Raw genomic sequence first — 27,389 nt, forward strand, 5'->3', positions numbered from 1 at the left:
AACTAACCACTAACAACATCTTGTTAGCACCTATTGAGACTTCTTACGTCATATTGTCGATTACGCCGGTCTCTGACCGAACGCGATCTAATGAGTTCTTTACAACGCCAATCCAATGGAAATCTTCGTACTCTTAAATCAGTTTTAATGATCCATGTTTACTCTGTAAAAAAATACCTGTCTCTATAGCTCACGAATCATATTGATATTAGAAATCATTACGCGCGCGTGACTAACCGCTCTAACGGTAACAATTGTCTGTCTAATGAGAACCAAGATAAGACTGCAGGTTGCAAGATAAAATAAACGTATGTACAGTTCAAACCAGCATCTGCGGGATGTAATAACACGACAGCCATTACGTAGGAGGCGATAAAATGTGTACAATAACCGGTGCTGTGTGTATGGAGATCGCTTTAGTTGACTACACAAGAGATATATAGGTGGCAGCGACATGCTTCACAAGTCGTCCGACATCCGCCGCCGCCACGCCTTTTCCGATTGCTTCTTTTTTCCTCCCGAGCCGCACCAGTCTCGTAACCTATGTAATGTTAAGATATATGACATATCTGATTTTGATGCGCCCACCACCCAAGTGTTATTTCACATAAAAAGTATAGAATACAATGCTCATTGCCCCTATCACAAATATTGTCGCTACACTGTTAGTGTCAACTTCCCCCATTGTTCGTGCCTCGTGCACGTAATATTTCATCATCATCGTTTTCGATTTATGTGAAATGAAGACACGCGTCCACATGTTCAACAACATTACCATTTAATGTTACGTTGGTGTGGAGCTTTCATTTTGGCTCGCCCGTATATAGTTCCTTAAACAACGAACGATTATCGATGCGCATATTGTTTCGCGATATTTGGCATGTACGCCACGTCCCAGTGCGCCGCATCGAGTATACAATGGACGTATTTGAAGCACGTGCTGCGGCCGCATTGATCGTTGCCGGGCGTCGTCAGGTGACTTTGACTCTTATAGATTAACATAAGCGCTAGTGCATATTGCGATCCTTATCAATTTGTCCCGACAACAGCTTAAAGCCAGATCTCCCAGTATTGTCTTGTCCATTCAGCCGTCAGTCGCCTGTCAGCGACGCTTTGTTCTACATGCTATACTGGTTCTTCTTTATCTGTTGATTGACTGCGTGTAGGAGAGATTAAATCTAGATAATTGCATCGCCAAGGTCTTCCACGAAGTCGACATTTAGACGGGCGGCCCTCATCCTTCAGCGCGGCTTTTGATTCGCGTAATGAGATGGGTGCGAGTGCTCCGCGTCCGCATAAATCCAAGATAATGGTGTAGGACCGTGAGAGTGCACGGTCGTGCTACGTTAGTTTATGTAATAAGTTGATACATATAACTTGATCTCATTTAGACCTACTTATTTGACGGCTAGTATTGCACCTATCATGTTCTAATTTTTCACGTCTCTTATGCGTGGTCGGACGTAATGTGATAATAATGAGTATATGTACCTAAACATAGAGCAGCAGCTGTCTGATTTATTTTGACATGAAGTTTAGCAAAATGAATAAATATAAACTATTTAGATCATAAAGAAGGCTCTCTGTGTCGTTTCGTTTTCATAATAAGTATTAGGCATAAATTTAATATTATATATGTGCGTGATACCTAATACATATTTTATAGTAATATAAACATAACAAAGTTTAGTTCCCTTATAATCTACGTCACAGACAGAATATACATAGAAAGGACACCGACGTTTTCCACTTTCAATAAAGTAGTCTGTCAGTTTATTGGCCATACCTAACAGTATAAAGGAAAATAAGATTAATAAAGTTATTAAGCACATACAGGTACAACACAAATAACATGAAGTTAATGAGTTTTGTAAACCTCTAAATACTACTTCAAGATAAACGGCCATAGGTGAGTTATTTCCTCATCGACAATCATAGTAATGCACTCCACACGATTAGCTCTAGGGCTAAAACATGATGCTGGAGCAGCTGCTATACGGCTCATTTTTGTTCTCGTCTGGTAAGGTGAAAAGCCGACGTTATTGTTCGGCGAGATGAGATATGAGAGCAACGACGTATCGCACTGTGGATGCTGGCGATATACGATTAGAAAAACAAAAGGTATTGTGTCGCGTGTCTGACACATGTAGAGCGTATTACGAGACAGATTTTAATTGGAACGTTTTTTTCCGACACGCAACATGTGTCCCGAGCGATGGAAACAAAGCGCCAGCGACAACTAATTGGCGTCTGATACACGCGTGTCATGAAACATGCTGATATAATATAAGCGATTCTAAAGAAACTCACAAGAGAGTATACTTAGTCACGTAAAGATTTATTGTTTCTCTTTTCAGGTATCTTCACGGTGATGTGTTACAACGTTCTCTGTGACAAATACGCAACCAGACAGATGTACGGCTACTGCCCTAGTTGGGCTTTAGAATGGGATTACCGAAAGAAAGGTATCTTGGACGAAATTAGACATTACTCTGCAGACATCATTAGCTTACAGGTTAGTAACCCATCTTAATATTGTTTGTCAAATAACAGTAGTAGCATTATTAATCAACTCTCTTGAGAGCGACTGTATCGGATCTATGAAGAGTTCATTAGTCCGAAGGAAGTCCGTTTGAAGTTTCAACATTAGTAGTTGTCGTTAGTCAGTTCTTATGCAATTCTCTTGACTGCATTGTGTTTACTTTGGATTTTTTACTAAAATATATGCTCATGACTATATCCCGAAGCTAGTCTAAGATGTATAATTATGAAATACGAGTTAGATGCGATTTACAAACGCACGCACGCATATTTTGCAAATATCTTAGTACATTTTATGTTTTATAATGTTGATAGAATTTGCTTACATATATACTAATTTGAAGGTATTATAATGCGACCTCGATATATGCGACGCGTAGTTTAGCGCGCTCCCTTTCTTTCTTATATCGCGAGTTTGATCACCGCACAATATAAACATTTTTTTATTCTGTTCATTGATCGAAGAGTATTTTTTGTATTATGTTATATTATTTGTCATATTTCTATCTACTGCGTAGTATTCATAGTAAACTCTTATTAGTTTGGTACTAAAGGCGCTGTGTGAGATATCCATTATTAAAATAGTAATAGACGATCATGGTAATCTTTAATAGTTTAATCTATCAGTAAATTGCTACATGTATTTGACTGACATTGTTTTCCTAACAGGAAGTGGAGACAGACCAGTTCTACAATTTCTTTCTGCCAGAATTGAAACAGGACGGTTACGACGGTATCTTCTCGCCCAAGTCTCGGGCGAAGACCATGTCCGAGTCGGAGAGGAAGTATGTCGACGGATGCGCTATATTTTTTAGATCTGCCAAGTAAGTATATCTTCTTTTTATTATGTGGCAATAAAAAATACGTACATACCGGGTCAGCTTTTTTTATATAACTAGCATGAGAAACAAGCTGATGTACAGGGCACTTGGTGGAATTTAAAAGATTTTAAAAGATTTTTCACCTACAGAATCTGCCCCGCTATCTACGAGTACTCTATGTTTGCTGAATTGTTTAAATGTCGTTATTAAAAAATAAAATCATGCAATATTTGCACCAGTGCAATATTAGGCGGTGGTTGCTAGTATGTAATTATTTTTCTTATATAATTAGTAATATACGCTCTGTGTTAAAAATTACCAAAATATTAAGAAAGCCATATCGTCTTTCTTAATATTTTGGTGTAAATTTTCTCTTAAATAGAAACTGTTTTGTTTTTTCAGGTTTTCTTTAGTAAAAGAGCACCTTATAGAGTTCAATCAATTAGCGATGGCAAATAGTGAAGGTTCAGATAACATGTTAAATCGTGTGATGCCGAAAGACAACATAGGATTAGCGGCATTAATAAAAACGAAAGAAGCTGCGTGGGAAAATGGTGCGTATTACCTATTTTGGATTAATATATATAATTAAAGTCGGATACATAACTCGAAGGACCAATTTTTGTACCTTTTTAAGAAGCTGCGATGCTTCTTGTAGCCTTATTTTTAATGACTATTTATTGATGTAGATTATCATAAAATTATTGAAATAACAGAGAGGGTCGTGGTCTAGTCGTTTACTATTCCGACTGACACCGAAAAAGGCGTGAGTTCAAATCTAGCCGACACAAAAAATAATTTGTGTCTCGCTATATCAAACTAAAAATTTAAACCGAGATAGGTCGCACTAATTGTGGTAGTTCTCTTTACACAAATAAACGTAATACTTGACATGCCTATATGTGGATGCATATAGACTGTTGACAGTGCCCTGCGAGGATTGCCGTTAGTTAATTCCTGCTGTATTTAAAATGAAACCAGGAAACCACTCATTAAAATGAGACACGTTCCTTGTCTCTATTTATTTGCAGTTTCACACAGAAATGTAGTACAATTATCTATAGAAATAATAGTAATCAAAAATAGAACTTGAACGTCAGAATACGAAATACAATAAAATGTATAAAAAAATATTATCAAAAAGTTTCATTTTAGAACACCTCTTTATATTATCTAGTAACCTAAAAGCGTACAGCGTCAGCCCAAATGGATCACCATTCCTTATTCATCCATTATAATATGCCTCTGACCACCCGATCTGGATGACCAGTCGTGAATATAATACTATTGTGATAACCATATTTGCAGGAATACCAACAGATTCGTCAGTGCTCGGCCAGCCGATCCTGGTGTGCACCGCCCACATCCACTGGGACCCAGAGTTCTGCGACGTGAAGCTAATCCAGACGATGATGCTCAGCAACGAGCTGCGCACGATACTGGACGACTCGGCGCGGACCCTGCGCCTCGCCGGCCAGCGCGACAACGTGCAGCTACTGCTCTGCGGTGACTTCAACTCGCTCCCCGACAGCGGTCAGTGTCTACATACACCTAATTCACTTGATATGGAATAAAATTATATTAATGAAAATTAATGCAACAAATGAAATGACGGAAAATTATGATTTGAACTAAATAATGAAACGAAAAACTCTCATGAGCGTTGATTGTCCATTGAGAATATTATATATAGATATATTAATACGTGAAGCTAAAATTGTGTAGGCTTTTTACGAGTGTTACGCGGACTGATAAGTATGAAATTTCGCACACTTATAGTTTACTAGCTGTGCCCGCAGCTTTACCTGTGTGAAATTTGTAGCCGGTGTGTTAATCTGATGTATAAGCTATATTACGATAAAGTTTCATCAAATTGTTTCATCCATTCAATAGTTTTTGCGTGAAAAACAACAATTCACCCATAGTCCATACTCACAAACTTTCGCATTTATAACATTAATAAGATGTTATAGTCTCATAAAATTAGAAAATAATATTAATGAGGCTGAGAGCTGAGGATGAGATAATATTGATGCCTTTGCAGGCGTGGTGGAGTTCCTTTCGTCGGGCCGTGTACCGGCCGACCATCGCGATTTCAAAGAGCTCGGATACGCGACGTCGCTGAGACGCATGCCCAGCTCAGAGCGGGAGTTCACGCACAACTTCAAGCTCGCATCCGCATACAGCGAGGATATCATGCCCTACACTAACTATACGTAAGTATTATATTATTATTATAATGTACCTACATATGTAATATTTCTGTCAATACTTGAGTCCCTTTCATTAGTTTACGTATCCAGATGACGTAAATGTAAAACCAGTCTACGTCCCGACTCCGCGTCGAATAAACGCGTTACTAATAAGACGTGTAGTAGTGTACCATATAAACTTACTAATGAACAGTAAATAGTACGATTATTTCACCGGTACTCTCACTGTCTACATATTATAATAAACAATAAATTATGTAGCGACACTTCATCACATCATATATAACGCTACAGTGGTGAGGTGATAACCACCGCGCTACAATAGAAAACACCGAGACCGATACAAACAATCATACAATGTTTGCACCGTGCGAGGAAACGAACCCGCGACCATCGGAAGTCGGTGTGCTAAACCGCTAGACCACAGAGGCCGTCAAGTAACTGTATTCCAGATACATAATTTCCGTGTTTATTTCCGCTGTACACCAATTTGTACAATGAATTCAAGATCGTTATCACAATTGGACGTTTGTAAGGTTTTGAGGTGGTATCAAATTGATCTTTATTTAGTTGAACACAACCCCGACGTAAAGCAATAACTACTGAGTTATACGCGCCTACTGACATCAAAAATCGTTTCTTATACAAATTTATTTCAAATATTCGAAGATAGGAGACTTGTACTGTTAGAAAAATATGTTGTTGTTGTGGAGTTTATTAATTTAATTATTATTATTTTTAATTTAATTTATAAGATTAATTTACACATTATACCATGAACTATAAAATGATTATACAAAAGTATATAAGACTATAAAACTAACTAGTACGAGGTACAATACAGCCTGGCTTGTCGTAATGTGCGCTCGCCTTTACAATGCAATCCACGGACTTTATATTGCATTGTAACGAAATATCTTACCTAATAAAGCTATTGATATAGAAAAGCTTTTTTTTTATATTTAATTAATATCTTAATATAAAGATATTATATTGTGACTCTATGAAACTAACGTTTGCGATACGCAGTGCGCTGGTCGAGCTTGCCGTAATGTGCACACGCCTTTACAATGCAAAATAAAGTCCGTCGACCTTTGCTCACCTATCATTAATTATGTCAGCTACAAGTTGAGATATTATAACGAGTATAATAACATCAGTGGCTAACGGCTCGCACACACGCAACCATTACGCGGTCGTGCCCATTTTTGTGAATAACCCTAAGAGCTACCCGCGTTCTGATTCCTTGTATCGTATACGAAATTATACTGCTTAGGCTCGGGTTACAATGAAACGGCAGTTGAGGCGATGCGAACGTCTGTAGTTATAAAATCGTTTGTACTGACTGTTTATTAACGCACGGCCAAAACATTGTATACAAAGCAGTAAGCAATACATATGTTAGTGTAAAAATAACACGATGAGGACTCACAGAGCAAACTATTTCCAAGCTATGCAGAGCTGTTGTTACGGGTACTAGACAACTGATATAAATACATAGATACATTACCCATATGTTTATATATTTTTTTACTACACGTTATTGGTTTGAAGATATGATATATTAATAACACTAGACAGTAAACATAGCACCATCTGGTCCCAAGCTAAGCAGAGCATGTGTTATAGGTACTAGACAACTATAGAAATTCTTAAAATCATTTTTTGTAAATACATGAATAATATGCATAGAAAACCTGGGAATTTTCTATGTGTATTATGTATACAAACAATCATACTCATGATAACAAATGTTTTAACAAATGTTTTGCACTATACGAGGAATCGAACTCGCGACCATCTGAAGTAAGGTGCTGTACTCAACTGTGAGACCACCGATATAATTATGAAAAATAAATAGAGTATCTTTTTAATTTCTAATATTCTATCAAGAACTTAATTATACTAACATAATTTGAATATACTATTTCTTATAATTGAAACATAATTTAATATTCTACCTCGAGGGCACACTAAAATATTAATGAATAGGTATGTACAAATACTAATTTTATTTTATTTTTGTTTCAGCTTTGATTTCAAAGGTATAATCGACTACATATTCTATAGCAAGCAGTCAATGACGCCCCTCGGTCTCCTAGGACCACTTTCACAAGATTGGTTCCGGGAACACAAGGTCGTCGGCTGTCCACACCCTCATATACCATCAGGTGACGTCATTAACCACATTGTTCTATACTAAAATACATAAGGAGGAATGAAAAACACTTATAACCAATAATAGAATTAGCAGTAGATTCTACATGCTGTTATACCATAAAATTTTTTTTTCGTACTACTCTTAATGCTCTTGGCCGCAGCTGGCCTTTACAGCTTTACCGGACGATAGGAGGCGAGTGCAGATGGCACTCCAAACCCGCGGCACATGCCATCGTGTTTTCGATTCCCATTTCAAATGGACGGGGGATCGATGAAATGGAAATATTGTTTATATTGACTGACTGACATGGGTCATACGCATCTACCTAGGGGGGTGAATTTTGTGGCCTCAGGGCCACTCCCTTTGCCATGATTCGATTCCGGAAGCGACTACCTCCGGATTGAAGTTTTTTAATAGACAGATAACTAAGAACATGGTATTTATTATGTGATGTAAAACTTAGCCTAACTTAAGAACTTGTGTCATTCTTAGCGATTGTTTTTTTTTTTATCTAGTTGTCCCGACGAACTTCTTACCATCTGATAAGTGGTATAACAGATGCGACTTTTGTTTATATACATTTACATTTACATTACATTACATTACATAATATTTTTGTCTTTAGTTCCTGTGTTTATACTCCTTTTATACGCCCGGCGAATGTTTTTTTTTTTTTTTAAGATAAACGTTTTATTTTTATTGTAATAGAACAGATACACAGATCTGTGTGTTTGTCAGAGGCATCATAGCTTCCAAACAGAACCACCTACGAAGCATATATATTTGATACGAATAATTTATAAACATATATTCAGTCGTTTGAAGACAATTATTTTTCTAGTTGAGGAAAGAATTTCTACAACTCTTTATATTGGGTTTTTTTTAATATAATTTACTACTTGTTGAATTTATGACATATTTTTTTTATTCTGTTATCGAACATATTCTTTGCAGTTGCGTTCACTACGATGTCGACAGTGGACAAATACCTCTGTCTACCTCTACCTCCTCTAAGATGAAACATGAATAATGAACATTCTTGAAGGTATATGACTGCCTCGGTGCTCTAGCGGTTTAGTACACCGCCTTACTTCCGATTGTCGCGGGTTCAATTCCTCGCGCGGTACAAACATTTGTATTCACGAGTACGACTGTTTGTATCGGTCTGGGTGTTTTCTATGTATAATATGTATGTATTTACAAAAAAATGTATATCAGTTGTCTAGTACCCATAACACAAGATGTGTTTAATTCGGGACTAGATGGCGCTGTGTAAACTATGCTGAGAGATAAAAAAATGTATCTACGTATTTATATCAGTTGTCTAGTACCCATAACACAAGCTCTAGATGGCGCCGCGTATATTGTGCCGAGAGATTATAATAATTATTATGTCGTTTCCGCAGATCATTTCCCTCTTCTGGTGGAGCTGGAGATGTGCCCGAGCGCGAGCGGCAACTCCAACGGACTCATCGGGCGCAGGTAGCACGCGTCGCCGCGCGCCGCCCGACGTCGACACGCGCACGCACGCGACGCCCGCGACGCGCACGCCAGGGACCCCAGGGACCCTCGGGACCCCAGGGACCCCAGGGACCCCACCACCAACGCCAAGAAGTCCACCTAGGGGCCGGACCGCTCCACGATACTCTACGTCCGACGCGAGTAAACCCTCTCACACCACCGGTATTTTACCGAGCTGTAGAGTTGAGACAGAGATTAATACCATTAGTAACAAGTAGAGGTATATAGTCGCAAAGTGCTGCGGATAGTAGGTAATTGTTTATTTTGAATATTTTGTTATGTAGTCAAAAATAACTAGATCAAAATAATAATCATGAATAAAAATGTTTATGTTTCTATCATAACAAACCTGCGACATCGATAGGTAAAGCAGTGTAATACACTGCTACACCACCGATGTCGTCGACGTCAATAAAACATCACATATTTATAAAAGAAATTTATATGACTATCTCTGTCGGTCTTTGCTCGTTGTAAAATAACGATTTTGTGATAATAGGTTGCGAGATATGCATCTATGTGGCAGTTTATAATGAATGAATGTGTATTTTCGATTATGGAATGGTATCGAATTTCGCTTCATCGACCCATATGTGCCTATCTCACCGTTGAGGACTTACCGAACCGTTATATATGTTGATCGTGTATAGATTTATGAACGTGACTGTACATAGGTATGTTCGATATAGAAAGTCGTTAGTGGGTTTAAAATGCGAGACGAATGCGTCAATGAATTCACTTCTAAATCGTGTATATTTTTTACATACAAATCAAACTTTATCAGTATTCCAAAATCAAAACGCATTCGTCTCGTATGTATGTATGGTCGTTGTGTAAGTAATGTACAATTTGTATGTGCTAAAGCTGTACACCGAATATTCACTGGATTGAGAGTACTACAGTAATATATATTATGTTCAACCGTAAATGATTGAGTTGCTTGAGTTAGGCGCACATTATTTACTGCTTTATAGACAAAGACGGCTGTATATGTTCATCTTTGTCTTATAAGCTGTAATTTATACGGTACGGTTAAAGATGTGAATCTCTAAAAATCCATCATACTTTATTTTTGTATACCCCTCCATTATATTTCATATGCACTACCGTCCGGTGAAGCTGTAAAGGCCAGCTGCGGCCAACTTAGAACAGTTCTAAAATGTCAATGAATAAATTACGTAACATACGCATCCTTTTTATTTATTTTTTTACTTCCGCCTGCACTAACTGGTGAGACATCAGTAAAGCATAATAGAATAAACAGCAAAACTAAAGAAATTAGAAATTATAATCATATAACGCCATTGTTTTTGTTCTATAATATACATTATTATACTTTTAAATGATAAGAACAATGCTGTTTATAAGCAATTGTGACTATTGTAATTAATATTTAGTTTGTTAGACATTTTTAATTAACTCATAAACGTTTCTCAAGTTAAAAATTTACATTATAAATAAATAAATACTTATTTAAATTGTAATTTAACCGAATTAGGTATAATATTATCCAGCGTTCTTTTGCACAGAATAACTAACCGGGTTACATCTTTATCCCTAGTGTAGGAGCTAGACTCAATAAACTCACATCTGCGGACCGTTTTCAGCCGTTAACTAGTTATTCGTGTAGACTTTTGTATGCTCAATAGTTATTTATATATGATATGAAATAGATTAAGCTTCGAACAACCTATTTAACGCAGTTTAATTATATATATTGATTTAATCTAATATTTTCCAGTGAATCGGAAACAGCTGAGGATTGATGTGTTTACAGGAAAATAATGTAGTATTGAAGTTCGAATGTATCGAAGATTTTCTGACATTATTGTTAATACAACTTGTGCAATCAAATGTTTACCTTTCACGTGTTTCATAGTGGTTTATCATGCGAATCTAATAATGTAAGTAGTTGTAATTATAAACCATTGGTTCAGTAAATAAAGTCGAGTGCATCCCACTCGGTACTACGCTTATTGTGTCAATAAAATTATATTTAAAACGATAAAGATGAAATATTTTTCCAATCTAGTTTGTCGGCATATTTACGGATTACGCTTAATTCGGATTGTAGTAAGAATTCAGTCAAATATCTAGTAATTTATTAATAGAAATACTGTTACAAGTCGACTGGAGTTTTGTTTCTCAGATGCGTTTTGCTGCTAAATTACTGGCTTATTAGACTAAATTACTAAAGCAGTCCGATTTAGGCTTTAGTTTTTCATTGACTGTACAGTAGAGGAATGTACGGTAAAGTGCTAATTAATGTTAGTTGACTACGAAAATCAAACTCCGAACGTAGATGGCGTTATGTGTAAGCTACTGTGCTTATAGTGAATTATCCAAGTGGTATAGAATTGATGCCAATAAATTTGACTTTGAAAAACGTTATATTTCTCGCCTTTTCTAGCCATCCAAGTACTCTTGAGGTGCAAGCGAGATAGAAGATATGGAATGGACAAGGAATGATGACGTGTTTTAAATTTATCGGTATTAATTTAGCGTTTTCAGCGCTATTTCCATTTGGATAATGTTTGTGAATTTTTTGTGCGCTATCGTCGTTTAGAATTGACTTTGCGCAGTTCGCTACTTTTATATATTCATCAGTAATGTATGGAGTGTAATGATAATATGACGTCCTTGTGTGGGAGAATGTGTCAAACGTCCATTTACCAATTAATGTTTTAAATTCCTCCACTGTATTTATTATGTGTATGATATTTTATTGGAGTGTAATGCGATGTATGGATACAGCGGTCCGGGCAAGTGGGAAATATGATATTTGAGTGGAATAGACTACGGGCGGATCTAACATTAGGGTGCGTTAATTTGAATTAATAATTACTAATTTGAATTTAATTTTTTTTTCATGACGTAATATTAGAAATAATTATAATACCCCTGGATAATTTACACAACGTCATCCAGTAACTATATTTTGTATTTAGTTATGGGTACTAGACAACTGTGTATCAGTTGTCAATACTTAGCTACTTTTTTTTTGTAAACACATAGAAAACACCCAGGCCGGTACAAATGTTTGTACCGTGCTAGGAATAAAACCTGCGACTATCGAAAGTAAAGCGGTGTGCTAAACCAATAAACCACCAAAGTTGAAATAATTTGTTATAAAAAAATTAACTGGCGTAAATAGAAATTTTAGGTCATATACATGGCGTAAGACGTAGATGATAAACAAACTACTTTTATGAATTTGAAATTTCCAACATGTGTCCATTAAAACAATAGTGTTTTAAACTTTGCATAGAATATTTAGACCATACATAACAAAGCGTCGTATTCGGAATTATTTGTATAATAACTAATAAACAAAAGGATTTTATTATATATAAGATATACAGTTAATAAACATAAAATACTCTTTAAGAGCAGGCTATTTATTTGTCAGTTACTATTTTTTTTTTATAATTTTTCTAACACATATCTAAGGGTTGTGCAAAATCTTCAAAGAATGACATTAAACTATGTTAACATTTATAATGTTTAGTATACTAATCTCGCTCAATATATTATACCTATATGAAGTTTAATTAAAAATACGCAAAATAAAACTTATACTTGATAGTGTATGTGCGTACCGCTCGTAATCCCATAGACACGCATTTTCATGATTTCCCTCTTGTTTTGACCGCATAATTGTTGTATAAGGATCAGTGAGACGAGAAATGTTTGACTTATAATCATCGTTTTTTTAACTGGCAGTAAGTATATATTAATCTATGTTTTCTATAATTTATTTAGTAAATATTTACTCGCAAGTATGTATGAATATGTTGTGCCAACCTAGTGGTGTTTAGTATTGTTATATTTGTATCAAAAAGTTTATAAATAACGGTGATTGCAACAAAAACTGAATTAATGTTAATAAATTTGTTCTTGATAGAAAGTCACCTATTTCTATCTCGCTTTCACATCACGGCCACTGTTATATGAAAGCGAGATGGAAGATATGTCGACGGTATTTTGTTCCTCTTTTTATCGCCTACTCATGTCTAATCTCATGGAAGTGTAAGCATAATAGAAAATGAACGGTACCAGTTCAAATTTATTGACTTTAATTTGGTTTTACAATGCGAGCTCTGTTTTGTTACAAGCTTCTTGACCCCAATTCTGTCAGACATATTATTATTACTTAGCGACAATAGTTGCTAAGATTCTATAAAACTAATTAGATTGTGCTTTACGAGCGAATTGCGCTAAAGCAACTCCGATAGTTTTCTCTGTACAAACCACGAAACGCATTCTACATCCGCGTTAAATAAATGTAAAAACGCACTTTAATTGTTTACGATAAAGCACAATTTCGTTGGCACCGCTTACGGCCGGGTTTGTAAAATAACTATCGAAAGTTCTTTATAACGTAATAGATAATCGATTTATTTTTGATACTTAATTATCTATTTGAAGATTTTATAGATCATTATTAATCGAACACTGCCTGTATAGTGTGTCCATCACATCACATGTGTGCAATAAAGTTGATATCGTAAGTGATAATACAACGTGATATTTAATAATGTTATTCATAAATAACAGCGAGATTTACGCATTCTCTTTATAGATGCTTATTAAAATTTTGTTCACAAGTGCGACGACATAGGGATGAGATTTGTGAAGTACATAGAATTTTTCGTTGTAATTTAAAACAATCTTTTTAAACGGGGAGTTACAACAATTTAAAAGCATTTAAAGCGTAAAAAACTGTTATTGAATAATATCATCTCGTCGTCTCTAATGCTTTTTTACATGCTTTTATAGCCCCTCGTTGAAACTTTATTTTGTTCTTTATACTTATATTTTAATTGGAATACGAATAAACTATCTGTAAATATAGGTCATTACGTACACATGTTGGTGTTATTTTCATTCATTCATGGACATTTCAAAGTCAAATTGCCTTATACAGTCAATATTTCATTATTAGATAATTCATAGTAATTGGTTAATTTCTAGCGTTTGTGTTTAATAGAAGAGTTTATGCAATGTTTGTTCAGTCTTCGATGCCCTGTGTGGTTAGAGACTAGATTATGCAACGTTAGTTGCTAACCATTCTCATTTGAAATTGATGAAAATTGACAGATTTGCGATTTGCGTTGTTCTTTGGACAGTTACAGATGCACAACTTAGCGTGTAACTGCAGCTGTGAAATTATACATATGTTAATGGGAGATTGTAAATTTTCATAGGTTTCAATTGAGTTTGTTAGCAACCGCGTTGATTATATATAATAGAGCCGCAGATGGATTCAGCATAAATGTAGGAGTTTGTTTATTGTATTGACGCGTGTTGCATGCTGTCTCACTGATCGGTGTGTGTAGTAACTGGTTAGATATTAGTGGGCGTTATCGTAGTAGGCATGTTGGCGTTCGGTTCGGTGGTCGTGGTGAAAGGTCGCGGTGAACGGTCGTGGTGTTGGAAGGTCTGTACTGGTTGTCACGTGTTGCGTGTCGCAATGCGGTGTAGTGGCGTCGTACAAGCGGCGTCTAGAACAAAGCTCGGCAGCGGTTGCTTGGTATTAGCGATCGCTATTAGGTTAATGTGACATTCTGTGTAACAACAAACATCTCAGCGAGACTTATTATTTCCCCTCCCCCCTCCCTCGTCCCAAAAATTCCCCTCCCGTTGTTTTTTATTAATCGTCTCTGTGCGTACGTCGTGATTTCGTAGTATAGTGTAAGTCTGAATTTTTTTTTAATAAATAATGTTCTCCGCGGAACTCGCCACCGGACATTCCCTTTATGTTAAGTAGGTTACGTGAAGGTCGAGGTACCTCCCCACATTTGTTTCAATTCACAAATTTATCATTAGTTTATAAGATTTGACTTCGGTGGTAGAAATCCAGTATTCGTGCAGTGGGAGGTCCGATCAAAAATTACGAATGTTAGTTGCATTTTATTTTGGTGTTTATCCTGTTGTTCGGCTATTTGGTTATATTGTAGTATAGATAAGAAATATGTTTTAACAGTTTTAAAATCTTCTAAAATTTAATTAGCATTCCACTCAACGTATATGCTCAGTGTCCAGTTTGTATATTTTTTGTTACCAGAACATACGAGAGCTGATAACTGACGGCGAAAAATCCTTAATAAATAGAACACCAGTAATGTACAGCAGATGATATATTAATAGAATACATATTTGTCACAATAGAACTCAACTAGCTATTTTTTTATAAAGTACTAGGTTACCAGAACTGTATAGAACAAACAACAGTTCTTGCTGGATCAAACTCAACTTCCAACTACTAGGAATTCAAATACCAGAAATATACAGTGCATGTTAACACATAGCTCTTGTATTAATAGAACAACAACAAACCTAAAGTACTAGGACACCAGAAATATTAAACAGATAAATAATATAATAAATAATACTTTTACAGCTCAGTATATATATCTTATATTACACTATAACAAAATTGTGCAACAACGGGGAATGCGCCTTATTATTCTTAGTTTTAGTAAGTTTAATTGATCCGGGGGTGTCCGATGGCGGGCGTCGTTCTTAACAAATAGCGGGTAGCATACTGGCGTAGTACAAATGTATGTGTGATTGTCGGTATTTTACTTGTGTGATGTCTTGAATCCCTCTGGTCGTAGTACATCTTTGGCCTTGCAAAGGAAAGTTGCGACGTTGTCATGTTTTGCGTTCACTCGTATAAATTGTCCGTCGGGGCTCCAGGATTCCATAACCGCGGTTGGAGACTGGTTTATATAAATCAGTTGTCTGAATAAAGTTTGTTACAAACAAATTGGACTCAATGTTACGATTATCTATATATAATCGTGATTTTATGTTAAATTAGAGATTTAAGTAATTGCAACTGTCAAATGGTATACAAGTAACAACAAAGGAGAGTTTCAATCTGTTTGTAACAATTGCATTGTTATGTTGGTCGCTGGTTGGTATGGGATCGAAGCAAGAGCCACGTCGATCGGAAAGCTTATCCTAGTCATACACTGAGATTCGCAGGGGTTGTTTCGACTGTCTGCGTTGTCGCCTTGAGGCCAATATGGTCCAAGGGGGAATAATCGCGCGCACACAGTCCTCGTTGTGAAGTGTTAGCTGTCGAAAGGGAACCTGTGTAGTGATATTTATGATACAATCTGACAAATCATTTATCTTATAATTATTAAAAATTTGGACCACTGTATAGTTGTAACTACGCTTATATATTGTCCTCCCCATTTGATTATTTATATCGAATAATTAATTTTGAATATTTTTTATTAAATTATATTATTATATGTATATCAATCGATAGGTGCTGTTGTATTTAATTTTTAAATGTTACTAACGCAATTGTGATAGAAATAACGTCTCTCTTGTAATCTATCGGGTGAATGTAAAAAGAAATTATGCCAAAACATAAAAAGGGTATATTAAACATTACTTTTAGGATAAATGGAGTTAAAATGAAGTTTTATACTAATCAAATTTTACTATTGACACTATAATTTTCTAAGTACAGATAGATTTAATATTCATATCATGATGGTCTTGTTCTAGTACTTGTGTAAAGTAATGTAGGATGTTAAGACTGTTGTTGATGTCATGTCTGAGCCTGGAATTCTTGTATGTTAGCATTATTGCATCAAAAAATAAACAAATATATTAAAAAATTAAAAATAACAAAGAAAAGAATTGGTAAAACAGAATCCGTATACTTACCCATAAAAAGGAAACTGATTCTGCTTCCAGCTTTAAAAGGATAAATGTTATTTTGTCGGAACTTTAACTAAATTTGATTAAATATTTAGAAACAGTGTAACACTTGTCAAGCCATTCATAATAAAAATAATTTGATTTTATGAAAGAATTCCAGACCCACCTACTACCACCTATTTCAGTTTACCTTTATTGCACTCTACAATTCGAATATAATAATATTACATACAGTCTACTAGTGACGCTAGTAATAATTAATCACTATACTTAATAATATACTAATAATTGCTAGTGATACTAGTATATCCCCAAAATTCCACTGTTTCTAAAATAAATTGCATTTACAGTTTTTTGTTCCATAATAACTATCGTATACACATGTAATATCTATAACACAACAGATCAAGAAGCAGTGATATTAAGATATTTTGAAGTAGACTGTATTCTGAGTCGATATATTATTAAAAACAAATATTACAGCCCTGGTATTATTAGATGAAGACTTCTGACTCAGTATTGAAAGAAACCAACAGAACACTGCGATGCGCTTGCATTGCTTATGGAAACTAGAGCTTTATTATAACAAGTTTATCTTATTTGTAGTTGAACATGTTTGATCTCTTTATTTTTAATAGGATTTTGATGGACATTTTTACTTAATAGTTGTAGCAGTATGTAGTATTGAAATAGTGGAATTATTATGATCATGTTTGTTTATATAAATATGATTGGTGTGCGAATTAAATATACCTTGAGATTGTGTTGTGTAAAGAAATATTTTTTCTCATTTTTCTTCTGTTTTTTCACTGTATGGTAAACAAATTCTATAGAGACTTTTATATTTTCATATGTTTGTGATCCAATACCGCGCCCAGATGTGTAATGTAAAGCAAATAGTTAAAAAGCACGCGATTGCCTTTATATTGTTGTAAAATGTTTATAGAAAATATACCACGAACATGACTATATGTATATACTGATGCATACTACCTATATTATATATACTATATTCAGATTGCATTACATTACTGCCATCTAAACGCACCTTTAGTTTTAATAAGCAACCGGAACATTACAATAAATTTATAGATTCCGATATGTATTGTTATGTATATACCTGCTAACATGTATTGCTGTACTTACGTCCTAAATTTTTCGCATAATATTGCCTCAGCTCAAATTGTGCCCCAATGTAAAACATCAACAGATTAATATTTGTATAATTGTTTGGTTGTCTCAATATCACAAATTGTAACTTACTTTGTATTTGGAATGTATATTTATTTACAAAATTAATATCATCCCAAAGTTATTTAATCAGAATGTGACACAGTTGGAACTTCTCAAAAGGCTTATTAAGATTTCAGAACGATTGTAATTATTTCTATTTCCTATTCCGTTAGAAACCTATCTATTGTATTTGCTTGTATATATTATTTATATTAAGTTCAATTTCATGCATGTATTAATGTGCTCATTATCAACTATGTTCCGTAAACGTCGGCAACGCTTGACGGGGAAGTTTCAACCGTGCGTGTGCGTTGACATTTTGGATAGTGTTTCGAATTTACCACGAGAAGCCTTCACGTTGTCTGTACATTTTATTTGTAAATATGTAATTTCGATAACGATTAATGCTAAACAACGAGCGATCCGTCGCGTATTGTCAGCCGTTTGGACTTCTGCGCACACAGACAACATAAACGAAATACAGTTAATGTTATTATAAGTAAAGTGTAACATGACAAACATTCCACAGGCACTATCGAATTAGCTCAATGCAAAAGACTGTTTGAGACTTTAAAAAAATAATGATATCATGATAACGAAATGAAAAATATTTTCTGAAGCACCTTAACGACTTTACAAAATGTGTTTTGATTTAATAATAAGATCCAATGTTTAACTCACTAGTATGTAAGGACAAATGCTTTACGTCACTGTGATAGACAATACAAATTTATCTGAGAGAGACACCATAGACAATTATATGGAAATTTGTAAATTGTCATAATGTAAACGGCATGTTGCAGTTGCTCTCAGTGGGACGGACGCGGCTCGATTTCGTTGTTCTTTTATTGTGAGATTTTACCATAAGATTGATAACGTTGCGGTCTGCTAAGAAGTTTTATGTTGTAATTTTTTTTACTAATGACGATCACATCACACGTTGAGGCCAATATACATAATATTTATCTTTCTACAATATAGTTAGTAAAAAAAATATAAGTACTTAAACTGTATAGTATAGTATGTCTTTACATGCAATATGAGGATTTATTTCAGACAGCAGGAGTGACATTAATATTCTCTATGGTCCCTAATATTATAATTATTTTAAAATATAGGTATACTCTTTGTAACACTTTTTAACATAATATTTATTATTTAGATTTCCTATAAATAACATAAGTACAAAATTTTAATCACCTATATTCCTTTTTAGTCCCCTATTGTATATTATAAGGTAGTCCTATATATAACATTTCATATTTCTATACCGACCGACTGACTTTTTTTCTCTCAATGACAGTACACAATTCACTCTGCTTATAAAAAATAAATCTTATAGGTTATACCTACATAATATCATTAAAAATTTAATAGATAATAGAGACGTTCCCTGTTTAATCACTACGGCTTCTTAACACTTCCGAAAACGAAGTACCAGATGTAGATAACAAAATCAACATAATGACAACGGAATAAATTACAATTTAAAACAACAATCAAATTTAAATTCTTATTTTGAATTCCATAGTATCTATATTATATGCGAAATCGGGTGGCGAGCAATTCGTAAGTGTAATATCAAGTACAAAGACGATGTATGTGCAGAAGTTCGTTCTCGGCTCGATGCAGCGTTCGAGCGACTAGTAGTGCGTGTGTGCGTGCGTGTACGCATGCGTGCTTTCGTGTGTGTATACGTACGTGCATGTGTGTGCGTGTGTGCCCACAGCGGCAGTTGGTGGTGAGGCCGCGCGGCCAGACTCTCGCCTCTCGTGTCTCGCTGTTTTGTTTGTTGACACATTATGTATATTTGAATGAATCAAATTATAAGAGAATATGAATTTTAATACTTGAGTTTTTATTTTATTCTTTATTATTATGCCTAACTTAGCTCCATCTTTAGAGAGAATTGTAAGTTGTTTACCACCGTACCTCATTTCATATGTTTTGTATAGCCAAACTACTTGTTTAATACATGAAAGATTTTAGATAGTGTATCAAATTTAGTTTGAGATACAGTACCGTATCTCAAACTAAATTTCTTATGTCACAAGAGTCGGCAACACAAAAATGTTGCTGGTACATAGGATCCTAAACTGCAGCGATCATCAGAAGGTCTTTATGTTGATAACCAGTCTCGTCTCCTACCAAAAAATAAGAAAAACTTATGATTCACACTTTTATAGATAAATGTTTTGTTTTAAATATTTTAAAATTTATTACTGGGTCTATTAATTTTTTTCCGAACAGCAGTCCATCAAATATATTGACATATACTGGTTGCTGTTTTATTATCTAACATCACGCACAGTCACTTACAATGTAAGCAGAGAACAAAAATTATTTTCTAAAAATAACTCTTTAACATAAATGGGTCAATAAAAATAATAGATTTTATGTTTAAAACTATCTATTTACATATACACTACAAAATTACTAATTAATTAAATATATTTAAAGACAACATCCTTGAAGCTTTCGACAGTTTGTATCTCAAGTGTCACCGGACATTGAAGCCAGTTGGCTAGCAGCTCCTCAGTGTAGCCAAGTAGGAAATACATTTTCGTTGGAGACACAGCTCTTCGTATGATTGCTGCCACCCGTATATGATTAAACTGTCGTTTTATTATTACCTGTAAAGAGAACAAGCATTTACTAAAACCATTCATATAATCTATAGAATAGGATATATATACATCAAAAATTTAATTTAATAAATATTTGTCTGCCTGTTTGTTCTTGTCTTAATCTCTAAAATGGATGATTGATCTAATTGTAGAAATGGAAATTCCAGTTAAATTTATTAGGCCTAATAAACATGGAATATATAGAGTAGGAAGGCATGAAACCTGAAGTAATAATAATACATGAGTTAATAGTGTCGAAGGTTACTAGGGCCTTAGGCCTTAACCTGGGAAATCATCACTGCTATTATTTATTTATGTACAATTTGAGATTGAAGCAGTATTTTCTATTAGAGATCACATTTGAGGTTTCTCTCCAATTGATATTGTCTTTCACACAGTACTTGTATAATGTTGATAATATATATATATATATATAGTCAAAGTAAAATCATATAGGACATTGATACAGTTCTACTAGCATGAAACTATATTCTCTCTCTTTCTACTTTAGGCAAGAGTAGAATAGACAATAAATGAGGAATAAAATGAGAACAATAAATTCTCTATGGTTGTGTGTGACCAGCAGGAAGTTTTTGTTGTATATTATAGGTGTAATATTGTATAATTACATTATGCAAATAAAATACTAACTTCACTACAAACAAGACCATGCCATGTGCCAGTCATGAATCTTCGAATGAATTCATCTTCTACAGCTGTCTCAGATCTTCTAAGCCCATCCTTTAAACTAGCTGAAAAATAAGACATTAAAAAATTATGAACATTTTTCATGAATTCACACTATTCAGCACTCATACCTTCAAATTTATAAATTGATATGCAAAAGTATAAGTCAAAATCATTTAATATTATAGAATATTTTTTGCCACTTATGAATGTAATTTTATTTATCAGTCCAGATGCTACTTTATTTGAAGACTAACAAGCAACTAAACTATTCTTTTTTTGCAAATCTATCTAACTGACAAATATAGGGATAGAAATTGTTAATACCAGTAGTCCAATTCCTAGGAATATAAGGTAGAGCTCCTAACAAATCCACCAGTAAACAATCATAGTTAATTTCTGGCCAATTTGCCATTACCGGGCTGACTGAGCTGACTTTATGATCATACTCTACTGTGTCCCGCCAGCATATACCATTTGTGCAGGCAGTTATACTGCATGTAAAAAGTTTACTATAACAATGGAATTTTTACATACATGTATTCCAAGAATTCCACGACTTCCGATGAGCTATATAGTGTGGGGGGTTAGCCATTTCGTACGTAAGCGGCCTGTCTCTTTTCTTGGTTATGCGATATTTTCCTGACACAACTCGGCATAATGGTGTTGATGTATGTATTTGTGAGGCTAATGCTGGTGACAGAAGGCTGCTTAACGAGTTCTGCAACTGTTTAATAAATAATTTTCTTAACATTAACAAAAAATTTATATGAATTTATAGTAATAGATTGTCATGATGAGAAAAGACCTGCGCTAATCTTATAGAGGAATTCATTAGTCTTGTTAATAGCTATTATGCAACACAATAATGTATAAATGCAATTAATTGACCGATTTGTATCGGTTTCAACAGTTGTGATACATAGAAATAAATTTATTTATTTAGATTTATTACTTAACAAATGAAAATAAAGGTGCTAACAAATAGGTTACTTTTTTTGACACATTTGAATGACAGCGGATTGAATATGACTTTTTGACTGACAGACAGTTCTTTTCGACAAACATATCAAGAAGGCACAAAGAAGGTACAAAGCCATACAGGCTGAATGTCTTGTTGACAAAGTAACATTTTCATTTATTTATAAAAATTAAAAAACCATGCCAAAAGGTAAAAGGCATATAAAACAATTAATTTAATCTGCATGTTATACATATAAAGATCTCATCGCCATTTGTAATAAATAATAATAAACTATTGGAAACTCTTATTGGGGACTATATAAAGTAACGGAACCTAAAACAGGCATCTATTTGTAGATTGATGTAATGGAACTTTATATAGGACTAGTAGATATAAGAAATTAAATTGCCTAAAGCATTATCCCTAATACTTACTTATTTACGTTTCTCGATAACAATTTGATGGTAATTGTTCAATAAACATAAATCTTACTAACAATAACAGTAATTGCTTTTTTAATTGGTGATTACATAATCTCGTGTTTTGTTAATATAATGGGTAGCTTCACATTGAACTATAGACCTACTGCTTTTAAAAATAATGTTTTACTGGCAACATGCATTTTTGTTATTCTTTATTTCTTACTGCAGTGGTATGTACTTACTGAGCTTATATAGGGTGTAGTGTAAGAGTCATCGATGTCTAAGTATATCAACATAACTAATGTATACTACAAATTTATTATTTGTTCTCAATTTCATGTCAGAGGATTTTCCTTCCGGAAAACACTCATGCTGTTTCAAAAAAATATCCAACCAATGCTTTTCTTAAAAATAAAATGAGGATTTAAAATAAACTATATTACTAAAGGCTGGCCAAAATGCTACTGATACCCCTAGCTTCCATCGGCTAACCGATTCCCTAGAATAAGTCATAGAATAGAATTTACATAGATATTGTCATTTTTTGTATTAATTTTTTTTTTCGGACTACTTTAATGCTGTTGGCCGCAGCTGGCCTTTACAGCTTTACCGGACGATAGGGGGCGAGTGCAGATGGCACTTCAAACCCGCGGAAGGACTTATGGAGCGGCTGAAGGCCAACTCTCGCCCGACGGATACTACTTTAGTCTGAGGGCACTGTTAGGGGTTCGAACTTCGGCTCAGGCCGTCGTAAAATTGGTCCCCGTTTGAATTAGACGATCGGAGGGGTTTTGTATTAAATGCGTAAATTAATTATTATTTCTTAAAATTGTTTTAGCACTAAACGACGATATTAAAATAAAAAATAATATAGCGAACGAAATAATACAAAAGGTGCATAGTTTTACATTAAAATCATTACCAGAAACTTCTTACGACGACAAGATTAAAATTTTGAAGAAGCTCGAAAGTAAATTGCAAAAAACTGGAGATTCATTGGGTACTCGTGGTGATAAATATATTCGACTTATTATGCAAGGAATAAAAACAATTTTTTTAAATAACACAAAGAAGGAGAATAATAGTAATATATCTAATTGGGAAGTTGCCCGTAAGAATAATGATCAAAATACTGAAATTAACAGCAAAGGAAAAATAATAAAAGACATTGTTTACAGAATAGAATCACTGGCTAGAAAAACTTTAGAAAATGCTATATCAATTGATGATAAAAGAAAAATTATTGAAGAGATGAGTGAAAAGATTACAGATTTAGCTGAGAAAAAACATATTATGGTTCATGATAAACATGGTAATATTAAAACTTTCAATGACCTTATAATACAGGGAGTAAAATTAATGATGGAGAAAACTTTAGCGAATAATAGTAGACGAATGCATATTGATTTTGTTAATAGCTATAATGTAGATAGTAAGAAATCCATTAGTTCTGAAATTATTACGAAGAAAAATTATCTAAATGATGACTCAAGTACAACAACATTGAATTCAGGAACTAACCAATATTTAAATTCAAATGACTTAAACAACAGTTTGTCTTGTGAACAAGAAGTAGACAAAGCATGTTCTAAAGTAAAAACTATTAACCAATTGAAATGTGCCATCGAAGATAACTTTATAACTGTAGATAAACTTTGTAATGGAGTTTTCGATTGTGGAGACAGATCTGATGAATATAACTGTGTAGCACAAGGTAGGTACATTATATTCGTAGCACGTAAAATCATAGTGAAACGGTATGTATTAAATTATTATTTTCATTCTTATAATAATAAATTGTTTGTAGTATTTATAAGTACAATATTATAATTTATAAGTACTTGTAAATAACAATTTATTATAAATAAAAATAATATTAATACAAAAATGTGGACAAGCAGCTGAAATGATATTGATTATAGAGTCACATTAAAATTGCTTCGTTTTCTAGCTGCTGAAAAGGTACAGAGCGCAACCATTATAATATTGGAAATTCAATCTAAGGTTTTAAGAACATGTGTAAATACAGAAGTAGATAATGTTATTCTAAGAAAACAAAATGATGTTTTGAGCGATGTTCTAAAAAGTCAATTGACCTTTATACAAAAATATTCGAGTACAAAAAAACTAGAGGAAATGCAAGGAAATAATGTAATTAAAAAGACAGTAAATGAAGTAGCCACGGTTTTAAGTACTCTATCTTCAGCTCTTGAAGGTTCAATATGTCCACGGAATTATAGTCGTCGCAACGCTGGTACCTCAGAAAGATACACAGGTTTAGTAAGTGAAAATGTAGATGAGCCTGATCTTGGAATGCCTTTGAAGTATTGTACTTGCGATAAAGGATTTTGCGCCAATAACACTTGCACTGCTATTTGTCGACGTGTATGTTGGGAAAAATATATACTGGGCCGATTTGGATGTCAAGCAGTCGATGAAAACTCAAGTGTCCCATTAGACTTTCTTTGCGATGGCAAACTTGATTGCTATGACGAAACAGATGAATTGGGATGCATATTTGGTAAGTACTAGTATATCGGTACACTTTATATATAATTTAGGTAATAATAAATATATATTTATTCACTCATTTGTATTTTCAGGAGTAACATATGCAAAATTTGAATCAGTGGATATATACAATACAATACTTAAAATTATAGCGACTAAGGCGGTATCTGAAAAATATGCTGCAGTTCGGAATTCATTGTTGTCGTTACATGCCTCTACTGAGAAGCTACAAAAACTCACAGTAAAACTTAAACCCGACATATTGTCAATAAAAGCAGCCAGAGAATCTAGTTTTGAAATATTAACTTCGATTTATATTGATATTGTAAATAAAACTGCCGTACATTCTCAAGATATAGACGAAGCCCATGAGTTTTTAATGTCATTGAATGAGAAATTGATAACTGCTTTAAAACGTTCGAATACAGGCAACGAGCGAATTTTAGCAACGAATGGTTGCTTTTGTAAGAATGGCCGCTGTGCTTTGCCTGAATGTTCCAAAAAATGTTCACGGGCTTGTTCCGCTGAACCAAAGTTAACAAGGTATTATTGTAAAGAAGAGTCGAAAAATAGTTTTGTACCCATCGATAGTATTTGTGATGGGAGAAATCATTGTCCAAATGGAGATGATGAAACACATTGCAAAAAAGGTAAATATGTAAATTCCTTGTCTAAAAATATTATTTTCTCTCCATTCGAGTTTGGAGACACATAAATAATAATCACGGTAATCGTAATGCCCCAGTGTAAAATATCAGTAACATGTTTTTAACCTTTAAGAAATATGTTCATAATATAGACAATTAATGACATGACTTCAAAATAATCTATATCAATATTAGGTACTTAGTGGCTTACAACTTAGATATAAAGCGCAAAGGTCGTAAGTTCGAACTAAAACTTTCTGCCTCTATTTATATTTCTGATTGACACTTCATGGATGGAGACATCAATAACAATGTAGTTTAACTATTTTTAACTATATGTACCTACTCATAGGCATGTCAAGTGTAACTTTGATATTTTACAATATTTTTTTGTAAAAACATATCCCACAATCCACAATTAACATTATTAACTTTTATATTTAGACGTATGTCGCAAACATCACTTATTATTACTGCAAAAGAGTCTCGAGGGAGTGGACGCGAAGCATAAAGGAACTGCTTTGGGTGAAATTCTCAACTCCTGGAAAATAAAGGTGAGGCTTTTCTGAAGTTATCGTAACTTAATTATTAAAAAATGACAATATATGAGTAGGTTAAGATGTATAAGGTCTAAGATTCGAGAAAAGACATATGTACTTTCATTGAATACTTAATAACAATTATGCACTTTAATGAAAAGTTTTGGTTATCTTCCCTCATTTGATATTATAATATATTAATAACGTAATATAAATTATTAATATATGTATGTATTTTGTATTGATATATTATCTATTTCTATCTTTATAGTGCGCCACCTACATTTCCTTTACTTAAAGCTTTAATCTCCCAGGTAGTCTGTAAGAGATTGCTTTAAGCGCTAGATTGCTTTAGGCCGCCTGTTGGTTAGCATCGATATATTCAATTCTTTTTTTGTATTTTTTTCTGTGCACAATAAAGAGTTATATTATTATTACTCTAAAGAATTTAAACCGCATATGTAGGATACCTTTATTTTGGAACTATGGGATTGTCTGGTATAAACAGATACCTGTAAGCTGGTGTAAGTTGTTTATTTTAATGATATCCTGCAGGGGACTGCCACTCTGAAAATTGCTGAGAATAATGGTCGACCTACAATTAATATATTAAGAGACGTCGTAGGAGATATTCTGCGTGATTTGGTAGCAACTTACGCTTCAGTAGACGAGTTCAGGAGAACCAATGGAGATGAGAAATCTAATAATAATACATATAAAGATTTCTTCAAGATATCCCAACAAGTTATAGACGTATTAAAGGAGTGTGCAAAATAAAGGATGGGCTTTATTAATTTCCTAAAATGAGATGCGGTT

The 27,389-nt window shown here is 34.0% G+C and overlaps 3 protein-coding genes across 4 annotated transcripts in view; 2 read left to right on the forward strand and 1 right to left on the reverse strand.

Moving 5' to 3' along the window:
• Positions 1-9,565, forward strand: part of LOC131851976 (CCR4-NOT transcription complex subunit 6) — a 180,946-nt gene extending 171,381 nt beyond the window's left edge. For both annotated transcript variants that reach the window (XM_059202536.1, XM_059202537.1), the window contains exons 6-12: positions 2,358-2,515; positions 3,211-3,365; positions 3,765-3,916; positions 4,671-4,895; positions 5,407-5,578; positions 7,607-7,746; positions 9,143-9,565. In XM_059202536.1, the coding sequence (XP_059058519.1) occupies positions 2,358-2,515; positions 3,211-3,365; positions 3,765-3,916; positions 4,671-4,895; positions 5,407-5,578; positions 7,607-7,746; positions 9,143-9,222 (1,082 nt within the window). In that variant the 3' untranslated portion in view covers positions 9,223-9,565. The remainder of the gene's footprint in view (positions 1-2,357; positions 2,516-3,210; positions 3,366-3,764; positions 3,917-4,670; positions 4,896-5,406; positions 5,579-7,606; positions 7,747-9,142) is intronic.
• An 11,016-nt stretch (positions 9,566-20,581) lies between these two features.
• Positions 20,582-22,466, reverse strand: LOC131852060 (small ribosomal subunit protein uS3m). The gene is made up of 4 exons (XM_059202657.1): positions 22,299-22,466; positions 22,028-22,217; positions 21,455-21,555; positions 20,582-20,809 (listed from the first exon to the last, which is right to left on the reverse strand). Exons 1-4 carry the CDS (start codon positions 22,323-22,325, stop codon positions 20,621-20,623), a joined length of 507 nt encoding a protein of 168 aa, XP_059058640.1. The 5' UTR covers positions 22,326-22,466; the 3' UTR covers positions 20,582-20,620.
• Positions 22,467-22,651: 185 nt separating this feature from the next.
• On the forward strand, positions 22,652-27,351 carry LOC131851958 (uncharacterized). Its single transcript, XM_059202517.1, has 6 exons — positions 22,652-22,661; positions 23,715-24,590; positions 24,828-25,397; positions 25,480-26,037; positions 26,479-26,588; positions 27,129-27,351. Exons 1-6 carry the CDS (start codon positions 22,652-22,654, stop codon positions 27,348-27,350), a joined length of 2,346 nt encoding a protein of 781 aa, XP_059058500.1. The 3' UTR covers position 27,351.
• The last annotated feature ends 38 nt before the right edge of the window (positions 27,352-27,389 follow it).

The sequence above is a fragment of the Achroia grisella genome, unplaced genomic scaffold (assembly GCF_030625045.1).
Source record: "Achroia grisella isolate CSIRO2021 unplaced genomic scaffold, CSIRO_AGI_Agris_v1 utg821, whole genome shotgun sequence".
NCBI lineage: Eukaryota > Metazoa > Arthropoda > Insecta > Lepidoptera > Pyralidae > Achroia > Achroia grisella.